The 25754-nt window shown below is 36.4% G+C and overlaps 1 protein-coding gene across 2 annotated transcripts; it reads right to left on the reverse strand.

Annotated features, from left to right (window-relative positions):
• Positions 1 to 196: 196 nt before the first annotated feature.
• On the reverse strand, positions 197 to 25723 carry INTS12 (integrator complex subunit 12). 2 transcript variants are annotated; one of them, XM_081093816.1, is made up of 7 exons: positions 25643 to 25723; positions 19563 to 19727; positions 15856 to 16008; positions 11467 to 11654; positions 9388 to 9547; positions 5460 to 5606; positions 197 to 2296 (listed from the first exon to the last, which is right to left on the reverse strand). In XM_081093816.1, the coding sequence occupies exons 2-7, from the start codon at positions 19716 to 19718 to the stop codon at positions 1712 to 1714; spliced, it is 1389 nt and encodes a 462-aa protein (XP_080949942.1). In that variant the 5' UTR covers positions 19719 to 19727; positions 25643 to 25723; the 3' UTR covers positions 197 to 1711. The 2 variants fall into 2 exon arrangements, with proteins under 2 accessions (XP_080949942.1, XP_080949943.1); XM_081093817.1 differs by lacking the exon at positions 25643 to 25723 and adding an exon at positions 24624 to 24744.
• Positions 25724 to 25754: the final 31 nt, after the last annotated feature.

Consider the following 25754-nt stretch of genomic DNA (forward strand, 5'->3'; position numbering starts at 1 on the left):
TATTTAATCAACAGCAATCTGTTTCTCAAAACAAAAACATCTGCAGGCAGATTTAAAACATGTAAATAGATGATTACTCCACTTTGTAAGTAATGGGATTATCTCAATCTTGAATTCTAATTTACCATGAATAATTTAGTCCCATTACTTAACAGGTAGTTTTAATCTTTTTTTAGAAAAAGACCAAGCTCAATTTAAAAAGCTTTAACTTCACAAAAATCATTTATTAACGTATTTTAGAATAAACATGTTGTAGGGATTAAGGGGGATTTGAGCTTAGAGGCTATAGAGAGAAGATTTAGTGGCACACATCAAGGTGGAAGGGGTATGGGAATTTATTGGACTTCCAGTTTACAGTCTAGTGCAGCAGTTCTCAACCTGTGGGTCGCGACCCCTTTGGCAATAAAACGACCCTTTCACAGGGGTCGCCTAAGACCATCCTGCATATCAGATATTTACATTAAGATTCATAACAGTAGCAACATTACAGTTATGAAGCAGCAACGAAAATAATTTTATGGTTGGGTCACAACATGAGGAACGGTATTTAAAGGGACAGAAGGTTGAGAACCACTGGTCTAGTGAATGTGGAAATTGTTAGACTTCCAGTTTTGGATGAAATGATATATTTGGGGAGTACAAAACGGCTGCTACATTTTGCTGTAATAAACTGTTTCTATGGTACAGAAAGCCTCATGTCTTCTTTCAGAATATATACATGAAACAATCGCAGGCTAATGTGTTAGCTTGCAAATAAGGCAGCTAAGATCCTTCACTTATTTTGACCTAACAATGTACATATACATATTTCAAAACAACCTTCATAATTGTACAGGAGCTACTTTTATAGTTAATTAACATCTGATAGAATGCTCTAACATTTTGGGGCAGTGAAAACAAAACAGCCTTATTTTTCATGGTATAGGAAGAAGCTATCGGTATGTAAACAAGTAGAAATGATCCACCCAAAGACTCTTTGGGTATCTTCTCAAGAATTCTCAGGATGTGTGTAACCAGGATAGATGAAAATTTAAGATGTATTAAATATATACTATGTGCATATATTACGTTGGCAATGTAAGGAAATGTGGACAATGTGAGAAGTATTGCATTAAAAGGGCATGGCAGATGACAATCTATTGAAAGACATAGATAATTGATATAGGGTGATAAAAAGGTAAAAATATATAGGGGTATCAGAAATCAATTATGAAAAATTAATCTTGAAAAATGAGAGATGAAATATTTGGGGAGAATAGGGAGAATCAAGCTGGGGATTGACACTGATTATGAAGAATACTGGGGGTTTATAGAAAACTTTTTAGTGGGTCATCCCTGCCACCTTGTAAGGCACCTTATTAAGCAGGATCAATCTTGGGGCTTTGTTAGAAGATGAACAAACTACTGCTTTTTTGTTTTAAATCACACATATTACCAGTCTTCTGAAATTCTGGAAGTTCTCACCAAGAATCAGTTATTCTAATCACTATTTTCACATACTGTGGAAATTGTTAAAATAAAAATGTTAAACAGATTTAAAATAACAAATATTTCCAAGTTCTTCTAAATAATAGTTAGCATTTTAAGGTAAGAAATAATAGAACTTTCATTATGAAAATTTTTATTAAATTATAGTATAGTACAAGTTTATGTCCAAATAACAAGATTTTAATCTTTAGGGTAATGTGATATTAAAATGTACTTGGCCTCATTATTTCTTGAGTTTCTTTTGAGCAGCTTTCTTCTTGACCATCTGTAATCGCTTCATGGCATTGAGCTGGGATTCTTGTGAAGTTGGACCTTTAAGGGATGCCGAGGTAGAGCTGCTTGATTCTGAAGTGGTTTTGCTGGTGGTACTTCCGCTAGGCCCAGATGTCCCACTATTTCCATTTCCACTTAGTTGGCTGCTGCTTCCTGGAACTAAACTACTTGGACTAGGAAGACCTACTTTGCTAACATTGTCACAACTAACTGAGCGACTAAGGCCAGTTTTGCCCAAAGTTAGAGGTGGAGGTGGTTTCAATGGTACAGTGGGTGAAGTGTTGTTACTGGAACCTAATTTGGAACCTATTCCACCTTTGGATGATGTTGCCAGACCAGTCAAACCCACAGGCTTCTGGTTAGCTGCTGAGGTAGCAGGTTTCCCACTATTGTTTTGGGTTGTTGAACTCAATTTTGCTGTTGATGGACCAGCAGAAGTAGTTTTGGCTGCAAACGCTGCCCATCCAGTTAGGCCACTAGTTACTGAAGAGGAAACACTGGTGCTAGAAGAATTTCCTGAAATAACCCCAGATGTCTGGAAAAAAAGAAAAAAAGTAAATAAAAGATAAGTATTACTTAAAGCCAAGTATATTTTACACCTAATATAATATTCTGAATATATAACAAGTTTAATTGTTGGACTTTTTTACAAAAGTAATAACTTGGGAAATTTAAATCACACCACCAAAATTAAGTTCTTTTGTTCTGTTAATTCTCATCCAAGGATATGATTTTTAGAGAGTGGAAGGAAGGGGGAGAGACAGAGAGAAATAAATGTCGATGTGAGAGACACACATCAATTGAATGCCTCCAGCATGCTCCCAGACCAGGGCTGGGAATACAGCCTGCAACTGAAGGATGTGCCCTTGATCGTAATTGAACTGGGCACCCTTTAGTCTACAGGCTGACACAATTATGAATTGAACTTCTCATTGGCACTCTTTCTACCTTCATATATTGTTATTTTTTCAATCCTCACCCGAGGCTATTTAAAAAAGAAAACTATTTTAGAGAGGAAAGGAGACAGAAACATCAGTGTGAGAGAGAAACATCGATTTGCCCCGACTGGGATTCATCGAACCAGCAACCCAGGTATGTTCCCTGACTAGGAATCAAACCCACAACCTTTTGGTGGACAGATGACACTCCAACCAACTGAACCACCTGGCCAGGGCTACCTTCAGATTCTTAAGAAGATTCACAAAACTGTTAAATTCATGCAGAGATAAAAGCATTACGAATAGTATCTTATTTAAAAATAAGGTAGTTATTATGTTTAAAATATATCTAGTTGTCTTTTAGAACTGAAGTTCAAAAAAGTTGATAAAATGATTTCAGTTCTTACAAAGTAGCCTTCAATACTGTTTGCATGTAAACATTTTTAATCAATGTGAAAAATAGTCAGAATAGAAAGCTCTGATATCTTTGCTTTTTAAGAGGAGGAGTCTAGATTTTTGTTCACATATTCTGAAAATGATAGGATTTTTACAATATCATGCAATAACTATCACATAAGTTTATCCAGAGAAGATAAACTACATAAATTATATATTCCTAGAGAAATGAATATAGGTAATGAGAAAAAGTTACTCAAAGAAGCTAAAAGACACAGGTGCAGTAAACTTTTAATTTTCAGTTCTGAAAGATCTAATTTTTTTCCTTTTTCTTTCTGTTAAACATAAAACTGTCTACCATATGGCTAAATGATCTTTCAACAGACTTCATGAAAGAAAACCCATCTGAAGTAATTAAAAAGCCCAATACTTATGAAGTACAAACAAGAAAGCAAATTCTGTATGCATGACATTTTATTTTAATGGCTTGCTGATACTGGTATTGCTTTTCAGTGACAGATGGCTTACAACACTTGAGGACACGCAAATGTAAAAAACACAATAATGGATATCAGGAAATTCCTTACTACTTTAGTGTATAAATTTCTCAACTGTTTTTAACTATAAATATTTTCTTGCCTATTATCCTAGTTAGAAAGCCTATTACTCTTTATATAAGAATGAGAACAATTTTTCTCATAGTGAAAATTTTCCCACTTTTATCATAAATACAGCAAAATCTCTTAAGCAGAGCAAACATGATAGTCAAGGCCTTAATTGATTTGCCATAAAATGATTTCCCGTTGGATTGCCTAAAAATAAACTTTAGTATTAACAGGTTAGCATAAAAATCTACCTAAAAGTGTCTTCAATATAGAATACAGCAACTCTAATTACTTTCAATAAATTATTCCTACCTCTATTCCAATTCACCAAGTTTCAATGTAACAAATCATTAATAGATATCCCTTGGATATCACCTCTTCCCTAGTATATTAAAAAATGATCTACAAATAAAGTTATTAGTATCTTTCTCAGATTACTTTATATTTACATTCTTTATCATCATCCCAAGGTTCTGAATCTTTGTTACTTATACAGCAGTCACTCAGAATTATATAGTCAACTTTAGGTTTTTCTGGGGTTAGCTAGTATTTTTTTCCCATCATTAGTACTCTGCTTAGAAATGGGTGTAACTCAGTAAAGTCATTAATTATGTTCTAAAATTAGATTGTAAAGTATTTTTATTCCATGAAATCAAGATGCCAGGATATTAATAATAATGTAGTGTGAATTCAAGGATGCAAACCTAGGAATGAGAAAGGTGATACTCTCACTAAATAACCTGGCCCCTTAGTATAGAGGTAGGTACTATGAAAGTTTGTAATCCTATCCTATATAACAAAAGCCTAGGTTGTGTCACGCCCTTGTGCGACGCCCTCGCATGATGTTGTCACAAGATGGCTGCCACAAGATGGCCACCACAAGATGGCAAGCAGGGGAGGGCAGTTGTGGGCGATCAGGCTGGCAGGGGAGGGCAGTTGGGGACAACCAGGCCTGCAGGGGAGGGCAGTTGGGGGCTATCGGGGGCCATCAGACTGGCAGGGGAGGGCAGTTGGGGGCGATCGGGCTGGCAGAGGAGTGGTTAGGGGCAATCAGGCAGGCAGGCAGGCGAGCGGTTAGGAGCCAGCAGTCCCAGATTGTGAGAGGGATCCCAGATTGGAGAGGGTGCAGGCTGGGCTAAGGAACACTCCCTCCCCCCCCCCCCCCATGCACGAATTTCATGCACTGGGCCTCTAGTAAAAAGTAAAAAAAAAAGACAAAGCAAGAAAACTTCAATAGCTAATAGGTAGGGAGAAAAAAGCTATGAGGTCAATCAGCTCAAGTAATATGAGGAGCAAAACTGTTGCTACTGAGGGCAGAGGTATTTAGAATTTAAAGCAAATTCCTGATGGCGATTAAGTGTCTGACTACATAAAATTTGGAATAAAAAATATATCACAGTACCCATTACGTTGAAATACAGTTGAATATTTAAAAGTGTTGTGATCATACTAAAAGTATAGACTCAGACAAATTATTTTTATCATATTAATGCTTTTATACATTTTATTAGTTTCTAAACAGTAAAGATAATAAAAGCTTTAAAAATTATTTATATAATTAGAGATTAAATAATTATTTAAAAATTTTAAAATAATTTTTACTTAATGTTAATAGTAACGCAAGCATAGTTTCCAACCTATGGCCATTTAGTATATAAAATTTCCTCAATATTTTTTCAAGTAACTATTGTTTAATCAACTAAATTAAAATAAAAATGAAATCTTAGATAATCTTAGATAAAAATGAAATGTACTATACCTTGACTTCTGTTCTCTTAAATGCTAGAAAAGTTGTCTCTTGTTTGAGTTTAGTTTCTGGTTTTTTAACCAATGGATCTTTGACAGCGGGAGCTACAGAAACAACTGTGGGAGCTGGTTTCTGTGGTGGCTTCTGAGTTTTTTGAGCCTGTAGAAATTAGTATAAAATTAAATTAGCTGTAAAATCTTACTTGAATGCACAGAAAAGACAATAAAAAAACTATCACAGTATTCATTAAGTTGAAATATAGTTGAATATTAAAAAATGTTATGATCATACTAAAAGTATAGACTGAAATTATTTTAATCATATTAATGCTTTTATACATTTTATTAATTTCTAAACAATAAAGATAACATTTTTAAAAATCATGCAGATTAAGGTTAGCTAAATACCATTTTAACAAGACAAATCAAATTGTTTTTTAAAAAAAGGAAAATCACAAACTATTTGTAACTGTAATGCAGTACATTTATTTCTTATTATGGCTGGGTAAAGACTTAGGAGTTTCATTCTTGGGGTTCAGGCATAAGTCTCTGGGTAATTAGAATGAGTTAAAAGTAGTTCAGATCAATTATATCGTTTTAAATACAGACTTGGAAGAAAAATTATTAGTGATAAGTGAGGGAGCTTTTTAAGGTTTTTCCACACTATAGAAGTAGGCACATTGAATTCTTAGAGAAAGCTCACAAATACAAATTATAATGTTATTAAAGACAAATTTGCATCCACTGTTCCTTTACAAGCATATTCAGTTTTATTTTGACCAATAAATATTTTTTTCTTATTTTATATAACTAGGTATTTTTTTTTTTTTTTTTTTTTTTACCATATAATCTGTTTCAAATGTGGGTTATGGGGATCAATTACAATCATGTAAGTGTTTAGCATATTGTATGAAATATGTTGAATGCTGACAATATTAGTTACTATTTATTCACTATAATTATTTACAAATGATAAGGAATTTGGAAGAACCCATCCACAGTGAATGGAGAAAAATGCTCCCAGCCATATAATTGTCTCTGACAGTCCTAATAAGGTCATATAGGACTATACCAGGGAATTTATTAATAATTTGTTCCCACTTCTGGAAGTTTGAATACAGACTGTTTTATCCTTGTTTGGAGCTTTTTGTGGAAACTTCTTGTGCTGTGGGTTGATGTATTACATATAATTTTGGTCCTTAAGTCTCAATTCATCCCATTTTTTATCACATATTTTCCACCAAAAGTGCACCTACTTTCAAATATCATTTATAAAGTAACATTCAGGTCAAGAATATGGTAAAGAATGCTGAAAGACTATCCATGGTAAAACATCTCCTACCTGCAAGAAAGGAGGGCCATCTCACTACTGTAAAACCATGTTATGAGAATGCCACTCTCAGAGTAAATCAGAAACACATGGTTCTGTAACTAAAGCTTTCCATCTTACACATCCACCCACCCACATCTACTGTTCCAGAGGTTAGGCTCTGAAGACTGACCTAACATGCATGCTTTAGCAGATGAAGATTCATTACAATGAAGCCCGGACAGGACCTCTGCCTAGGAGCCATGTTTAGTTCTGCTTCCTCTATTTTACCTAGCCATCTTAGAAGTGTAATAAGAAATGCCCAGAAGCTCTTGTCCTTTGTTAATAATACTAGTTTAGGGAACTAGTATTAAATACTAGTTTATTATCACTGACTCAGTGCTGATCAACAAAGGCACTATAATTTTCATTGGGTGACTACCTCAGACACTGCAGAAAGTATGTAATTCTCCACTCAGGGCAGTAATGGCCAGTAAAGCAGCAATCACAAATACCACATATTTCTAAATGCTGCTGAGTAGGTGTGTATTATTACTGAGACAGAACCACCACAATAAGTCATATGAGTGAGTCTTTTAGCTAGTGCTGAGGCAAAACTCATTTCCTGGTAGAGAAAAAATTTTAGAATTGAAGAATGACCTTTGACTCTGCCAGATACTACCACAACATTCTTATCTAGGTCTTCCTATAACAATGTGTACTGAAGAAACTGCCCTAGTTGGAGAAGTTAGTGCAGGGAGGAAAGAGATATAAGATGCTACTTGTAGTATCTTTGTGATAATTTGGAGAGATAACCAATGCATGTATGAGGATCTTACTGTAAGCAATTATACTTAGAATGACCGGATTTAGCATCCCCAATGTTTCCAGATTTCTTCTTCTTATAAACCTTGTGTTTACTGGATCCAGATAATCAAGCTAACTTCAAATCATGCCTTTTGGTTTACCTCAGGTACACCCTTGCTGTAGTCTAATCATGTTCTAGCATTAGTCATGGCTCCCCCTTGAGTACTCTGACTATTGGACACACAGACTAAACTTATTGATTATTGATTTCTGGTACTAATCCTCATTTCCACCATTACACATATCTTAAAATGAGAACAACAGAATGTAAGACATGTCCAGTCCTGAATTATGCTCTGGTGCTATGCCAATGAATAAGACATGGTCTTATTGATAAATAAATTGGGCATTTGATTTGCAAAGATGATAAAGAATAAAGGGTGTCCCAGATGAAGAGAATCTGACAAGTAAAACAAATGGGGACATGAAAGTTCACTACATACTCAGGGAATGATACACTTAGTCTGCCATGGCCAGAATGTATGGGATATACGGTGAAGTGGTAGGACAGGATACAAAACTGGACTTGTGTCAAAGAGAGAAGGCCCATATATATACCCTAATGAGTATAATCTCATTCTATCAATAATCAAAAGCCCCTGGGTATATTTAAACAGATAGAATTAGATAAATATTGCAGTGAGTAAAGTAGATTGAAGGGAAGCAAGAAGACCTCTTAAGAGGCTAAAGCAATGGACAAGAAATGAGAGATTTGTGGAGTAGGGTAATAAGAGCAAAATAAACAGATATGAGAAATATATAAGAAGCAGAATTAAACAACAAGATATGGAATTAAAGGAGGTACGAAGGATAATATTTTCTAATTGAAGCAATTGGGGGGGGGAATTGAGTGGAGAAGAGAACAATTTTAATTTTTTAAAAATATATTTTATTGGGTTTTTTTTACAGAGAGGAAGGGAAAGGGATAGAGAGTTAGAAACATTGATGAGAGAGAAACATCGATCAGCTGCCTCCTGCACACTCCCCACTGGGGATGTGCCCGCAACCAAGGTACATGCCCTTGACTGGAAGCGAACCTTGGACCCTTTAGTCCACAGGCCGATGCTCTTTCTGCTGAGCCAAACCGGTTAGGGCTAATTTTAAAGACATTAAACTTAAAGTAACTGAAAGCTATCCGATTAGTTGCCAAAATTGACTCCAGAAAGAGAGAACTATAAACATAGATTTGGTGTAAAATAAATCATAAAAAATGGGGACCAAAAACTTAGAGAACAGTGATTATTTTATTAAGATACAGTGAAATAAAAATAATTATTTTGTCCATTACCAATTCTTAGTAACTACATCTGTCAATGCACATACAAACACAGCCTTTGTACACAATTATAAGTGTAATGGTCTAAGCTCACTCAGGAACAGACATTTTCAATATTTCCCTACCAGACTCACCAAAGATAGGCTTTCTATCTCACCATTTCCCACAATGCATTATAGTATTTTTAAATGTTTAGAAGTACATTGAAATACTAATAAGAAATATTCATATGTTATGGATCTCCAATCCTGTTTGTTTGTTGCTATATTAGAATAAGTAAAAGCTGAACAGAGAAAAGTGCATATTACCTGGTCTGGTCTTTAAGTTAGTCGCATAAATAAAACATATACACTTTATAAACAAACATTTAAATAGTCAGCTTTATGATTTATTTTTCAATATCATAATAGTTCACATTTTTATTTTGAAAAGCCATATCAACAAAAATACTGACAGAGACTGTTTAAAATAGAGAAAAATTATTCTTACCATTTTTTTCATTTGTCTGGTACATCGGGCACAATACCACACAAGGCGAGGGTCATTCACTTCCTTGTCTGTCACTTGGGGCTTATGGCAATCTTGGTGGTAGAGGTTATGGCACTCTTGACATTCTACTAATTGATTACCAGATGCCACTGTCATTTGCCTAAGGAAATATAAATAACATTAAAAACTGCACTTATTTGACTGCATGCAACAATTTAAAGCCATTCTAAGGTGGTTTGGGGAAAGTTTGATATATAAAAGACAATTAAAAACACCAGGAAACAAAAAAGCAAAATAACAAACCCCAAGATGTAGCCTATACAAACACTTCCTTTCTTTTAAAGCTTATGCTCACCATTAATAAATATGTAAGATGCTTTAGCAACTACATTTGGGTATATTCTCCCTGCCTTTCTCTTATAATATTTTTATTTCTCCTAGAAGTAGTAGACTTTGGCTAGTCCTCCAACAATCTCATAACATTTTTTTTTGTACCTCTGTTAAATTCCTTTTTATTTGTTACTTACATGTTGTTCTATTATCTTCATTGATATATGACTTGCCTAAAAGTGGGAACTGGACCTAACATATAGTGCCTAGCACATTACTGTGCAGACAAAGGTGTTCAATAAATAAATGTCTTATCAACTGAATAAAATGTAGCGATATAAAAACCAAGTAAGTATAAATTCCAATAGCACAAAATCAATCATCACATAGTAGGTCTCCCGATGGAAGGTTACAGTTACTAATTCTCTCCCTATTATTACTTTACAATTTATTTCTTTATTTAAAAATAATAACCGTCATGGTAGATAAAGGGTGAAATAAATGTATATGAAAACAGTGAAGCCCTAACAAATGATCCCATTCAGAAGTACATATAACAAGATCAGGTCTAAAATTTACAAAATTTATAGTTATTTACTTAGTCCCAGTACACCAGAATTTAACATTTTCATGAATAAAACTGCAAAAAAAATAGCAATCTTCTCTGCTGTGCTAGGCAGTGAAAGCCATTAGTAATTAAAAATATAGCCGTGGCATCGAAGAGTTTAAAATCTAAGTTGTTCTGGTTTTTAAAAAGTTTAATTAAATTTATTGGGATAGCATTGGTTAATGACATTATATACAGTTCAGTTGTACAACTCAGAAATCTTTCTTCTCAATATCTACCTGAAAAATTTGAAAACACTTATCTGTAAAGATATATGTACTGCTGCTATAGACAAACATAATTATCTATGTTTTTATACCTATGTATCCATGTTTTAAACAATACTCAGAATAACCTTTGTGACCCATTGATTTCATTCCATTATCCTTTGGAAAAGATTTAAAGGTGTTTTAAGAAGTGTTATATATATATGTGTGTGTGTGTGTGTGTGTGTGTGTGTGTGTGTGTGTATATATATATATATATATATATATATATATATATATATATCAGTTTAGTTTATAAGTACTATCAACCATTCAGGGAAAAGAAAAGCAACACTGACTTCTTAAAAACAATGATGGAAATAATTGAGTCTGCTGAACAGACTCTTTCTCACTAAAGAATAAAGCAATAATTGCTTTCTCTCTAGAACCCAAGAATGCAGAAAATATTACTAATAATGTAAGAGATTAAAGATGCCACAGTCAGGAAAATAAAATATTAGACAATTTTCAAGATGTTAAATTGCTATATTGGCAGTTCATAGGGAATAATCTACTTACCCCTTACCCACATACAAATAAGAAAAACAAAATAAAAAACACTCAATAATTGGTCTGACATTTTATTTAGTTGTTTGCTCTTTAGAAAGAAACAAAAGAATCTGTGGCCGAAACCGGTTTGGCTCAGTGGATAGAGCGTTGGCCTGCGGACTGAGAGGTCCCAGGTTCGATTCTGGTCAAGGGCATGTACCTGGGTTGCGGGCATGTCCCCAGTGGGAGATGTGCAGGAGGCAGCTGATCGATGATTCTCTCTCATCGATGTTTCTAACTCTCTATTTCTCTCCCTTCCTCTCTGTAAAAAATCAATAAAATATATTAAAAAAAAAAAAAAAGAATCTGTGGCAAGGCACAACTTACCTACAAACAACACAAGCCAATCCCATCTCCATGGCAAAATCATCTGCACTGGTCTCCTCAAAACTGGAAAGGTCAGCCATAGCTAAATCCCTACTGGTTTGCACGGTAATGGGAGAGGATCGTGTCTCTGGTTTCTCCAATCTAGGTTTCTTTGGAATGTCAACTCCTTCAGTGGTGTCTGATTTCATCTATAAAAAGCACCCAATCAGAAAGTAACATGTTATAATAAACTTTAAATCACTGAGAGGCAGATAGGCAGCATGCAATGACCAAGTCCACTTGACAGATATTTTTACATAGTTAGGGACAAACATACTAGTACACACTAAAGATCTGTAGAAGATTTATAACAAAATCATAATCAGTATGTTAAAAGAAACCAGCAAGGTAGAAATAAATAAATTAGAACAGCTTACTATGTACCTGTATTTTTCTTTGTCCCCTCGACATGGGAGTTCGACTAGGAATTTGACCAGGGGGCGGGGCTGGGCGGCCAACGGTGGGAAAGGAGGCCCCGACCAACTGGGGGTGGCAGGCAGCCAGGAGAAGGGAGGTCCTGGCCAGCAGCTGGCAGCTGCTAAGGACCCTACCCGTGCACAAATTTCATGCACTGGGCCTTTAGTTTATAATAAAAACTCTCAGCAAAGTGGAAATAGAGGGAACATATCTCAATATAATAAAGGGCATATATAACAAATCCACAGCTAACATCATACTCAATGGGAAAACTTAAAGCATTTTCCTTAAGATCAGAAACAAGACAGGAATGTCCACTTTCACCACTTTTATTCAACATAGTACTGGAAATCCTAGACACAGAAAACAGACAAGAAAAAGAAATAAAGGACACCCAAATTGTAAAGAAACAAGTAAAAGTGTCATTATTTGCAGATGACATGATAGTGTAGTATATAGAGAACCCTAAAGGTTCCACCAAAAAGCTACTAGAACTGGTAAATTCATGAAGTAGAAGGACACAAAATAAATATCCAGAAACCATTTGCATTTTTATACATCAACAATTAACTATCAGAAAGGGAAACTAAGAAAACAATCCTATTTACAACTGCATAAAAAATAATAAAATACCTAGGAATAAATCTAACCAAGGATGTAAAAGACCTGTACTCAGAAAACTATGACACTAAAGAAAGAAACTGAAGAAGATACAAATAAATGGAAGCATATACCATGCCCATGGATAGGAAGAATTAACATTGTTAAAATGACTCTATTATCCAAAGCCATCTGTAGATTCAATGTATTTCCTATCAAAATATCAATGAAGTATTTCACAGAACTAGAACCACAAAAGACCCCAAGTAGTCCAGCAATTTTGAGAAAGAACAACAAAGTTGGAGGTATCATGCTATCTGGTATCAAACCATACTACAAGGCCACAGTAATCAAAACAGCATGGTACTGGCATAAAAATAGACATATAGATAAAAGGAACAGAATAGAGAGCCCAGCAATAAACCCATACCCATATGGTCAATTCATATTTGACAAAGAAGGTAAATCAGTCTATTTAATAAATGGAAAACTGGACATATACGTGCAAAAAAAAAAAAATGATACCAGACCACCTTCTTACACCATACACAAGAATAAACTTGAAATAGATTAAATACTTAAATGTAAGACTCAAAACCATAAAATCCTAGAAGAAAATATAGACAATAAGATCTAATACATTTTTATTCATAATATTTTTTGTAATATATCTCCGTGGTTAAGGGAAACAAAAGAAAAAATAAACAAATGGGATTACATCAAACTAAAACGTTTTTGCATAGCAAAGGAAACCATCCACAAAATGAAAAGATATCCAACTAAATGGGAAAACGTATTTACCAATGATGCATCTGGTAAGGGATGAAATGGGCAAAGGACCTGAATGGACACTTCTCCGAAGAGGACATAGATGGCCAACAGACATATAAAAAGATGTTCAAAATTATAAATTATCATAATAAGGCAAATTAAAACCACAAGGAGATATCACCTCACACCTGTCAGAATGGCTATCATCAAAGAATCAACAAACAAGTGTTGGCAAAAATGTAGAGAAAAGGGAACCCTTGTTCATTGTTGGTGGGAATGCAGAATAGCAGAGGAACTATGGAAAACAATATGGAAATTCCTTAAAAAATTAAAAATGTAACTGCTATATGACCCAGTGATTCCACTCTGGGTATATATTCAAAGAAACTTAAAACACTAATTCAAAAGAATATATTCACCCTGTGTTCACTGCAGCGTTATTTACAATAGCCAAGCTATGGAAGAATCACAAGTGCTCATCAATAGACAAAATGGATAAAATAGCTGTGGTACAAAAGCCATAAAACACACACCATGAAATCTTACCATTTGTGACAACATGGATGGACCTAGAGGGTATTATGCTAAATGAAATAAGTCAGTTAGAGAAGGACAAATACCATATGATTTCACTTATATGTAGGATCTAAAGAACAATATAAATGAACAATCAAAACAGACACAGACACACAGATCCAGAGAACAGACTCATGGTTGCCAAAGGGGAGGGGTGTTGGGGGCTGGGTGAAAACAGTGAAGGGATTGAGAAACACAGATTGGTAGTAACAAAATAGTCACAGGGATATAAAGTACAGCATAGGAAATATAGTCAATAATACTGTAATAACTATGGTGCCAGATGGGTACTGGAAATACTGGGGTAAACACCTTTGTAAAGTAAATGATTGTCTAAGCACTGTGCTGTAAACCTGAAAGTAATACAAATAATATTGAATGTAAAACTATAATTGAAAAAAAGAACTATACTAATAAAAGGGTAATATGCTAATTAGAGCAGGTTGACTGACTTCCTTCAAGACAAAGCCAAAGTGGCAAGGGCGGAGGCAGAGGCAGTTAGGGGTGATCAGGCCAGCAGGGGAGCAATTAGGGGGTGACCAGGCTGGCAAGGGGGCAGTTAGGGGGCGATCAGGCTCAGGCTGGCAAGCAGAGGCAGTTAGGAGCGATCACGCAGGCCAGCAGGGGAGCAGTTAGGGGGAAGCCAGACCGGTAGGGAGCAGTTAGGGTGCAGCCAGGCTATCAGGGGAGCAGTTAGAGGGTGACCAGGCCAGCAGGGGGGGCAGTTAGGGGGCTATAGGCCGGCAAGCAGAGGCAGTTAGAGGCGATTGGGCAGGCAAGTAGGTGAGTGGTTAGGAGCCAGCGGTCCCGGATTATGAGAGGGTTCAGGCTGGGCTAAGGGACTCCCCCACCATGCATGAATTTCGTGCACTGGGCCTCTAGTAGTAAAATAAAATATACTGAAAATAAATAGATAATGAACTATCTACCAGTCAAGGAGACTTAACACTGCTATATTTGCTTCAAAGTAAATTCTGTCTCCTAGCTTTATATGTGTAGAGTATATGTGTAATATACTTTGGATAGAAATCAGCCTAGTAATGTTGAAGATGTACCTGTACTATTACATCCTTTGATACAGGTATACAACCTACTGAAGCTATTATCATGTGTGCAGAAATAAGTATAGAGCAGCTTATTGAAGCTCCACTATAACAGAGAAAAAGGAGAAATAGCTAATTATTCATTTGTTAGGGAATGGATAAACTGGCTTATTCATGAAATGAATATTATATGGTAACTGAAATATTCAGTTCTACATGTATCAACATAGGTAAATTTCAAAAGCACATTGTTGAGTGGAGGAAAATGTAAGTTAACCAAGAATGGAGGTGTACACACTCACACACACACACATACATACAGTATAGCATTTATATAAATTTAAAAGCACAGCAAACAATACAATATAGTTTATAAATAGGCAAAATACTTATTAAAAGTATGAAAACATATGGGACTAATATACCCCACCTTATGGGAAAGGGTTATTAAATTTTAATATAGTTATTACTAAGTGCTAAAATATTAAAAATTAACTATGTGCATAAATCATTCAAAATTGATAATCCAAGAATTATTTGTAGGCTTTATTAAGGTACATGCCATTTTGTAACAAGTTTCACATTTAGTCATTTATATCTTTACTTTTTAATTTGTATTTATTTCTTTACTCTTTACTCTTTCCTATCTTTTCTTATCAAGTGTTTCATTCAGAATATTTAGGTTGTGGAGTAAAGTTTATACTTTAAATTAGTACATTCCCTGGCTCAAATATTTGTTGGCAATGACTTCAGTAAATAGTTCAAAATATTTCCAAATGTTAGAAAATCAATGTCTATAATTATCAAAATATACTTACTGAAAGGTCATTATGTACTTCTTAGGCACTATTACTAAAAGAAGTAAGCACACACTATTGTTTCTGCCTACAAAGGACTGATTACCCTGTTTAATTATTTCTACTAGATTAAAATAAAATCTTACTTTATCAGCAGTTCTCTTCTCAGCTTCCTTCTTTACCTTTTCAGTTGTGAGAACCTTGCCATTATTATTGCCAGAAGGAAGACTGGATGATGTTTTGGGCTCTTGCTTACTGGAAATAGTTTTTGTGCTTGCAATTTTGGGTGGCTCCACATCCTAAAAGGTGAAATAAAAGGATAACCATGATTAAATATTTAGATTTAACACATCATAAAGAAGTAGATCATAAATCTAAACAACCTTCAGTTGAAAATTAAGACATCATGTTGTGACCAATGTAACGTCCTTTACTTTAAATAGCTTTTATGAGAAATAATTGATATATAAACTGCACCTATTTAAAGTGTAAAATTTGGTAAGTCACATCTGCAAAACTATCACTACAAGCAATCTTTCATCCTCCAAAGTTTCCTTGTGGCCCTTTAAAGTTATTCCTAGAGGTATCAACCTAGAGAAACTATTCCCTCCCATCCTCAGACAACCACTGATCTGCTTTCTATCACAATGAATCAGTTTTTATTTCCTAGAAATTATATGCTGAATGGTAGTCCATTTAGTGGATATATCACAATTTGTTTATCTATTACCTACTGATGGACATTTAGGTTGCATAACATTTGGGGCTATTACAAATAAGTTTTTGTGAATATTCATATACAAATCTTTTGTGGGCATATACTTTCATTTCCCTAGAATAAATGTCTTGGACTGGAATGGCTGAATCATGTGATAAGTGTATGTTTTTAACTTTTTAAGAAACTGCGAAACCATGTTCCATAATGGGGTAAACCACAGTCCCAGTTCCTTCACATCCTCACCAATACTTGGTACAGCTAATCTTTTTAATTTTAGACATTCTGATAGGTATACACTAGTATATTATTGTGAATTTATCTACATTTCCCTAATGACTAATAATATTGAACATTTTAAGTGCTTATTTGCCATACATGAATTTTCTTTGGTAAAGTGTTAAAAAATTTTGTCCCAAATTTTGAAGATGGGGTTGTTTGTTTTATTATTGTGTCTAAAGAGTTCTTCATAGATTTGGGATACTAGTCCTTTATCGTTTACATGATATGCAAATATTTTCTCCAAGTCTGTGGCTTGTTTTTTCATTTTGTTTTAAGCTTCTAATCCTTGCTCTTACACTAAAGTTTTGCTAATATATATGCAGCTCACCCCTTCCCACCAAAGGAAAGCATTTCCCTAATCTAAGTAAAACATCTGAATGTGGTCTATTTTTCTATGATATTACAGAAAAGTATAAAAATTTAAATGGGAATGCTACTTATCATCTTCAGAATAGTGGTGCCTCTGCAGAGGAAGAAATGAGAAATGGGCTTTAGACACACTGGCAGCAGGGCTTGATTTACTCTTGAGCTGATTGTCTAGACTGGGGTTGGAAAACTAAAGCCTGTAGAATAAATCTGGCCTGCTGCCTGCTTTCATAAATAAAATTAGATTAGAGCACAGCTATATCCACTAATTTCTGTATTATCTATGGCTGCCTTCATGCTATCATGCGGAATTAGATACTGTGACCAAGACCATCTGGCCCACAAAACCTAAAATATTTACTATTTGATTCTTTTTAAAAAGTTTGGTGACTACTCCTGTAGACCTAAAAGTGATGGAGAAAATGTTAATAATGCAGATTAAATATGAAAGTGTATTGTGTGGCCCTGGTAAGCATTGCTCAGTGTTTAGAGCGTCGGCCTGTGCACCTGAAGGTCGCAGGTTTGATTCCCAGTCAAGGGCACTTACCTGGGTTGCAAGTCTGATCCTTGTCCAAGATAAGAGCACATATGGGAGGCACCCAATTGATGTGTCTCTGTCATATCGATATGTCTCTGTCTGTCTGTCTCTCTCCCTCTCCCTTCCCACTCTCTCTAAAAATCAGTGGAAAAAACATCCTCATTCCTCAGGTGAGGATTTTTTTAAGTGTATTGAATCTACAACATAAAAAACGGAGGAGACAGTCTTGCAGTATTTGAAAACTATCATCTAATTCGGCAAAGAAGTTGCTCAGGTCATCAATAGATGACTTAAGTTCATTATTTAAACTTCATTATTTAAGATTTGACTTTCTGATGTAAATGAAAATATCAACCAATTTTTACATTAGAACTACACTCGAAGAGCTGGCTGTTAGTGTTCATAAGCACACCACTGTCTCCAGGTGACTCTTATGCACGCTGAAGTTTGAAAAGCTCTGGTTTAAATCATTCTCACACAATTTTAGAGATGGAAAGGTTCAGCTGAAGGCTAAAATTAAATGAACTTGTGCTTTTAAAATACCCCTCCTTCCAGGGCATTTTCTCTAACTAAGCAAGAGAAGTAACTTCTAGCTAGAAACCTAAGGACAGCAGGCTTTTTAATCACATATTTTTCCCGTACTTTAGTAAACTTCCTTTTGTTTTAGAATATCACAATACTGCTTCTTTAGTAATAATAGGTTTTTCCTACTTGGAAAATACCAATACTTAGAGCAGAATAATCTTGGTAGTGTTTTGTAGAGTTGCATTAACTTGGTTGGTTTGCACTCAATGAACCTACCAGAATGAGAATGGTAGAAAAATGAGGTCACAATAAAATGTCCCGAGAATTATAGAGCTAATGTAAAAAGAAGGCGGGGGGCAAAATACCACTGTTTACTTGGGTCCTGAGCCTGACATCTAGGCCCTGCCTTGAGTTTGAGAATCTGGATTAGACTGAGCTAGCTCTTTAGTTCTGCCCCCACCTTTTCAGTTTGGTATTTAGGTTCACAGACCTGGATGATTTGGAGTGCCAGGCTAGAGGTTTAGAAGGGTATGAGAGAATGCCTTAGAAGGTATTAGAGAATATAATAGCAATCATTCACTAAATGGGTATTGTGTACCTCATAGATACTACACTGGGTGACTTACACACTATATATTTCTTTTATATTCACAAGTTTGCAAGACAGTTCTTATCATCCCCATTTTACTAATAAATAGTCTAATGAAATGAAGCTACTATCTACCTCAGTTTCCTTATTGTAAAATGAGGGAAATATATAATACCCATCTCAAGGACAGTTATCACAATTAACAATAATTATACACATACACCACTCAGAAAAGTACCTGGGACACAGTAAATGTTAGGATATGTTTCCTATTACCGCACAACTAGTAAGGGGCAAGTTGGGATTTAAAACAGGTGTGTGTGGTTCCAAACTGTCTATTCTTTACACATAAAGCTGCTTGGTCACTTTGTTATTATTATCAGGATTGGAGCTATGCAGCTCTCATAGTTCATCCATATCTCCTTCCCCCTTAAATTTTCCTACACAAATATTCAATTCACTTCAATGCAAAACCCGTGTCCTTCTACTTCATTTTTTTGCCCCTAAAATATTAAAAGATAATTACAAGCAAGTTACAGTTTTATTCAGTAGCTTTAAAAAAACCCCTCTGATCGTAAAGAATTTGAAATTAAAATTTATCATAAATAAGTTGGTTTCTATACACAAAAAATAGAACAGACTATCCCTACACCCAACTAATTTTTCTATAACAGCTCTCTAAAAGCTTGAAGAAAGAAAACAAAATTAAAGACTATAATTCCTTCATGCCACAGGAAAGATCATTTTGGTAGAGAGAACTCTTTTAAGATGGTCTAAATGTTAAAACTACTGCCACAGGCCGTAAAACTCCCTCTGAGCTTTTTATTCATATAGGTACCTTTTGAGATGGACGATAACTTGAGTCAATGCCCCGAGCCAAAGATTCATCAAGTAAGGCTTTTAGCTTTTCAGCAGAATCCTTACTCTTTGAATGTAAGAAGCCTAGTGCTTTCAAAAAAATGGGATCAAGTTCCAAGTTCACGGTGGCAGCCATGGCAAATACCTGAAAGAAAAAAAGAGGGAGGTAATTTAGAGACAATGAGTAAAGTTTATCTACAGTTTATTTTGTTTTTGTTTGTTTTAATATATATTTTATTGATTTTTTACAGAGAGGAAGGGAGAGAGATAGAGAGTTAGAAACATCGATGAGAGAGAAACATCGATCAGCCGCCTCCTGCACATCTCCCACTGGGGATGAGCCCGCAACCCAGGTACATGCCCTTGAATGGAATCGAACCCAGGACCTTTCAGTCCGCAGGCCGACGCTCTATCCACTGAGCCAAACAAGTAATGCTGTGCTTATGATACAAAACTGAAAATATCCAAAAGGTTATTACAGAAAGAAATATCCTTCTGAATGGCATATCTAGTTCTTTTTCCCTGAAGCAAGAGTTAACAGTTTTCTGTATATGCATATCCAAGTTTTAAATCCAGATGAGCTCCTCCATGCTACAAAGACCCCTCCTAACTTTATTTTAAAATATATACTTACAGATATGCAAATGTATTTTTTCTGGGGAGAAAGAACCTATCTTTCATTTTTCAAAAGGCCAATGACCACCCCCCTCAATCCAAATTAAGAACCAGTGAAGAAAAGGGTATCTAAATTTGTGAAAATAGATACTAAGAAAAATGTTAAGGTATGATTTTCATTCATTTTTATGACCTATTTAGCCATAAGAGCCATTTTATTAAAACACAGTGATTAGCTTTCCAAAAAAGTTAAACCACTATTCTTTAAATCCTTCTCTGGTGTTACTATCTTATTGGGACTCAATAACTAGCCTTCCTTAGCATAAGAATGTTACCTTTCTAAAAACCCAGGAACATTTTCCTGACTTGTGCTTGCCATTTTCAAATTGATTTCATAAATTAGAGATGACTTTTTTTTCTATTATTTGGTATTGTTAGTTAGTAAGACACACACATTTTTTGAGATTCTAGATACTAATAAAACATAGGATGGATCTATCTCTCTATCTATCTATCTATCTATAGATATATGTTATATGTAAAATAAAACAAATATACACTTACAGTTCCGTACACATGAACTTGATGTGTTAAAGTTTATTTTATTTAAAATGTCTTCTCAACCCTTATTTCCATGACAGGGGAAAAAAGATTTAGTGTGGTAGCAGGGTAATGGTTAGAGGACGCATTGCTGCAGCTCACCTCAGCTATCTCTCTGTCTCCTTAGTTCCCGTCTCCAATCTTGAATGCCTCAAAAAAGCATACTAATGATAATCTCATTGGATCACATTTAGATTGTGGTATCACATGCCTTAACCTACGTTTAAAAAGCAAGGTCTCTGAGGGATGGTGCTATATCTACCTATAGTGCCTATGATAATGCTCTGTGTCTAGGAGCTTAAAAATAGTAAAGATATACATCAAAGGCTTATGAAGTTCTGAAATGTTAAAAAGTTTTCGTTTTCCATTAATACCAATGCTATCATGTGCTTGCTTCTACTTCTGGTTGTCACTTTTTCAAATATTTCTCCAGGCAAGGAACTGTTAGAATAAAAACATACACTATGAGTTCAATCCTTTGATCAATATTCTGGGGCTTGAAATCTTCTACCCGTGAGGTTACTATTAAAATAATGCAACACACTTGCACTGCTAGAGTGAAGAATCTGTCAGCAATTCCACAGTAACCTCTCATTTCCAGGAATTTATACAGGCATTAAACTTGCTATAGGTTGAATCTTGGCATATGAAAGCTCAGCTTGACCATGGATTTTACTTGTGCCTTCCCCATCCACTTCCCGCCTAAGCCCTCTCCAACTCTGACAGGACACACACACACTGAGCTTTTTTTTTAAGTTTTCTAGAAGGTATTAGGTATCAATTTGATAGCCTCAAAATTTTTGTCAAATTCTGTGCTCCACTAAAATATCTGAATCACCCATGAGAAGAAATCCAAAGGTAAATACCAAAAGGAAAATAACCTACAATAATCTACCTCAGCCATATTAATAAGAATCTAACAAAAACTGAGAAGCAACCTTTGTCTTTTTTAAAAATTGTATTAATCATACATCACCTATACATAAGAATAAGTACAGAAAGGTTATTTTAAAATTTGCTCATGGAGCTGGTCATCATATATATTCTGAGGAGAAAACAGCTCCTCATTAAAATATCCATGATGAAAAGGGTAAAACTGCCACTCTTCTTGAGTACACAGCCTACCTAGTCTTTCTATTGACCTAACTTTTCATTGCTAAAGAGCATAGTGGTTTATGCAGAACAATGTCTTGTGAGATACTGACCAAAGGATTGATAATTAAAGGAATCCTTATAGAAAACTAGAGAAATCATTACTTAAAATTTTATGCTGAAAAACAGAAGCAAAGTATTTACTGTTATGCATTTCCATAATCAGAGATTAAAGGTTTACATTACAGACTAGTGGCAAGAGTCAGCAACTACATTATAAGACTATAGGCTTTGTATCCCTGCCGTAAATTACTAACATGTCCCTCTAGTCCAGTGGTCTCTACTGTGGAATACAAGAAAAATATTAGAATTCCTTTTTCTTTTAAAATTTTTATTAAAATAAACTATTAATATACAGTTATAGTAGTATATGCATAAATTGATAACTAAATACACTCATATGGCTATGTGCTCAAAATTTTTTGTTCTTTTACTCAATGATGAGAAAAGTTTGGAGGCAAGTGCTTTAGCCTACCTAGCAAATTCTGGTTTCCCTCAACAACTCCCCCCAACCCCCACCTAATCACCAAACCTTAAGTATATCTTAAATTCATCAACCCTTATTACCACCACCCTAGAGACCAAGCTACCATCTCCATCTATTATCAACCCCATAGCAATAGCTCACTAGTAATCACTCTTTCCACAGCCACTCTTGTTCCCTCCAAATCATTTCATATCACTCACTTGCTTAAAATGCTCGTTAAACTTCTCACTGTCCAAAGGTTAAAGAAGAAGATTCTTAACAAGGTCTCCAATGTGCTATATGATCTGATAGCACATGTAAAGCAGTTATGACAGTACCTGGCACAGAGCACATGCTCATTAAATGTTACCTAGTACCTCAAGCTATTCCCACTCTGTTGTATCCACATGACTTACCGGTATTTCAAATCTTTCAACATATCTTTTTTACCTCAGCACTTTAGTAGAGTATCCCATCCCCCATCTTATTCATTCTTCAAGTCTCATTTTCTGCACATATTCTTACTGGTCCCCAAACATCCTGTACTTATTTATAATAGCTACTACACTGTTAATTATGTAAAGGGTGTTTGTCACCCTCACTAGAACGTCCATGCCATGAGGGTCAGCACTAGATTGGTCTTACCTACTGCTGTAAAGGTATGTCTAGCATTGTGCCTGACAGATAGCTGGTACTCAGTAAATGCTGACCAAGTGAATATGTTATCTACTTCCTCTTTCAAAAAACCTTCTCCTCCTTGAGTTCTATTATATTCAGCTTTCCTGGTTTTCCTCTTCTATCTCTGACAACTCGTTCTCTGGCTTATCTTCTCACCCTTGTTTCTCTTGGTGTTGCACAAGTATCTGTCCTTGTCCATCTTCATTAGTTCTGGAACCGATTTCTTCCTTGGCAATTGTATGTACAGGGGTGGGCAAAGTAGGCTTATAGTTGTTCTTATGGAAAAAGACAGGTAGGTGATGATTATTGCCCTAGCTTTATTAACTCTCATGTACTCACAACTATAAACCTACTTTCACCCACCCCTGTATATCATGTTTCCAACTATCATCTCTAGGCAGAAGATTTCGCGTTTTCCTCCACTTCAATCTTTCTTAAACTCAAATTTCACATTTCCAATTGCTTCATAGAAATGTTTGCCTGCTTACCCTAATAGTATCTCAAATTCAGTGATGACTAAAATTCAGATTATGAATATCTTCCCCAAAAGTTTATCGACCTGCAATTTCTTTCAGTAAATGACACAACTCTCCATTACTCAGGTCTGAAACCTAAATCTCTCTCCTGAGTCCTCCCCCTGCTCCTTATATACAAACAATCAGCAGTCCTTCTTTCCTGTGGATTCTGACTCTGTAACATTTCTCATATTTTCTCTGTTTTTCACTTCTGCTGCTACTCAAATTTGGGTCTTTGTTAGCGTTTTTTTTGTAGTACAACAATAATGTAGTATTCTCCTTGACTTCAATATTGCCGCCATATTAATGTTCCCAAAACATATTTTTTATTAAAATGTTTTCCTTCCTCAAAAATTAAGGCTTCCCATTGCCTTCAGCATAAAGCCCAATTTCTTGGCCTACCATTTAAGAAGATTCTTGACTAGCGAAAAAAATTTAATTCTTCATCTTGATCTTCCTGACAACAGAGCCACTAGCTGGCCTCGCCACTTCCCATTTTTCTCTGCCCGGAAAGCTTTTTAACCAGTTTTGATCTCCAAATCCTATGAAAACCCAATTCAAACACAATTTCTCGTGAGAAATATACTCACAGTTGGTGTGTCCTTCTCCGCCCCCAATACAATCAATAATCTCTCCCTCCTGGTATGTCTTTTAGTGCTTTATCATGGTACTGGGACTTTCCAACTTGAACTATACCCCCCATCCACCACCCCCCCCAAAAAAAGCACCAAAACCCCAGTTATACTCTCTATACAACTCAGAGTACTTTAAGGGGAGAGTTTATATTTGCTTTGCAAAGTACCACAAAATAATGGCTACAGAATTAGTAAGTGATCAAAGTCAAGTGTAATGGCTTTTTCTCTCCTACTCAATTCTAATCATTTCCAAAGTCCCTTCACAACAACAACAACAAACCCTCAAACCTATCACTACCCTCCTGCTCCCCGGGGAAAAAAACAAACAAACCACCACACACACCCTAAATATCAATAAAGTAAAACTGAAACTAAAATACCTTCTTCACGACTGGGGACTTGTACAATGTTTCTATCTGCAATACCCTCTTCCCAATCCTTCATCTGGCTTCAATTCATTAATCTCACTCACTGGACTGTAAACTCCATGGGAGCAGGGACCTTTTTAAAAAAAAAAAAAAAAATTCACGGTTATACACCTAGTGCTTAGTTCCTAACAGGCACTCAAATATCTTTATTGCACGAACTACTACGTTTTTGATGAAATAACACCTTCTGGGGCTTCTGTGACCTCTCCCACCTAAACTGGACCTGCACATGGACTAGTAACCACATACTCCCTCCTGGACCGCCTTTCCCACCCTGCAGGGCGCTCTTAAGCCCAGAGCTGATCATCTGCACGCGCATGCCTCCCCGCAAACCCACCAGCAGGAGCGCAACGTTAGGGCTGCCCGCCCACAATGGCTCGAGAAAGCTCTGCCCTCGCTGCCTCTGCAAGGGGCACCCCCTTCCAATGAATACGTGTCCTGGTTAAAGGTGCTGCCCTTTTGATCCCCCCGCTGAGTTCTCGGCCCTGGGCTGCATCGATACCTTGGGGGCGCGTCTAGGAAGGCGGGAGGGCATCGACCGCCCAGCAGCCAAGGGGCAGAGAGCCTGAGAGCGACAGCGGGCGCTCAGTGGGAATGTCAGTCCTCCGCTCAACGCCCGGCACTCCCAAGGCCTAGCTCCGGGGAAGGATCTTGAGAGGGCGCCCCAGAGAAGACGAGAGCCACGGGCCGAGGGAGCGGGAAAGTCAAGTCACCAAAACCCTCGGACGGAGGTTCGAGACCGGGTTCCCAGGGCTGAGCCTGCGGGCCGTGCCCTCCGCCCGCGCGCACCCCCCGTCCCCCAACACCGCTGACGGGGGACAGCGGCAGCCGGGGGCGCGCGATCCCCCGCAAATTAGGTTTCCCGGCGACTGAGACCCCCAGGGAACTCCTCTCCCACCTCTTCCCTCGCGGAGGTCTCGAGCCTCCCCCCGACCCGAGGCGGCTGGGAGGGGTCGCCCGTCACCACTCACCACTCCGCCCTGCTACTCCGTCCTTTCCCCGTGGAGCCTTCCGAACTGGTTCCGGCACCGGGCTCTCCGACAGCGGGGAACAAAGGTTCTCGGGGCACCATCGAGGGGGAAG

This window comes from Myotis nattereri (genome assembly GCF_964212035.1).
Source record: "Myotis nattereri genome assembly, chromosome: 1".
NCBI lineage: Eukaryota > Metazoa > Chordata > Mammalia > Chiroptera > Vespertilionidae > Myotis > Myotis nattereri.

Coding starts and splice junctions, on each gene's coding strand:
- INTS12 (XM_081093816.1), bottom strand. CDS start 19,718: ATGGCTGCCACCGTGAACTTGGAACTTGATCCCATTTTTTTGAAAGCA. Junction 11,655..15,855: donor AGAAGAGAACTGCTGATAAA/GTAAGATTTTAT, acceptor TGCTTTTTATAG/ATGAAATCAGACACCACTGA. Junction 9,548..11,466: donor TTGGCTTGTGTTGTTTGTAG/GTAAGTTGTGCC, acceptor ATATTTCCTTAG/GCAAATGACAGTGGCATCTG.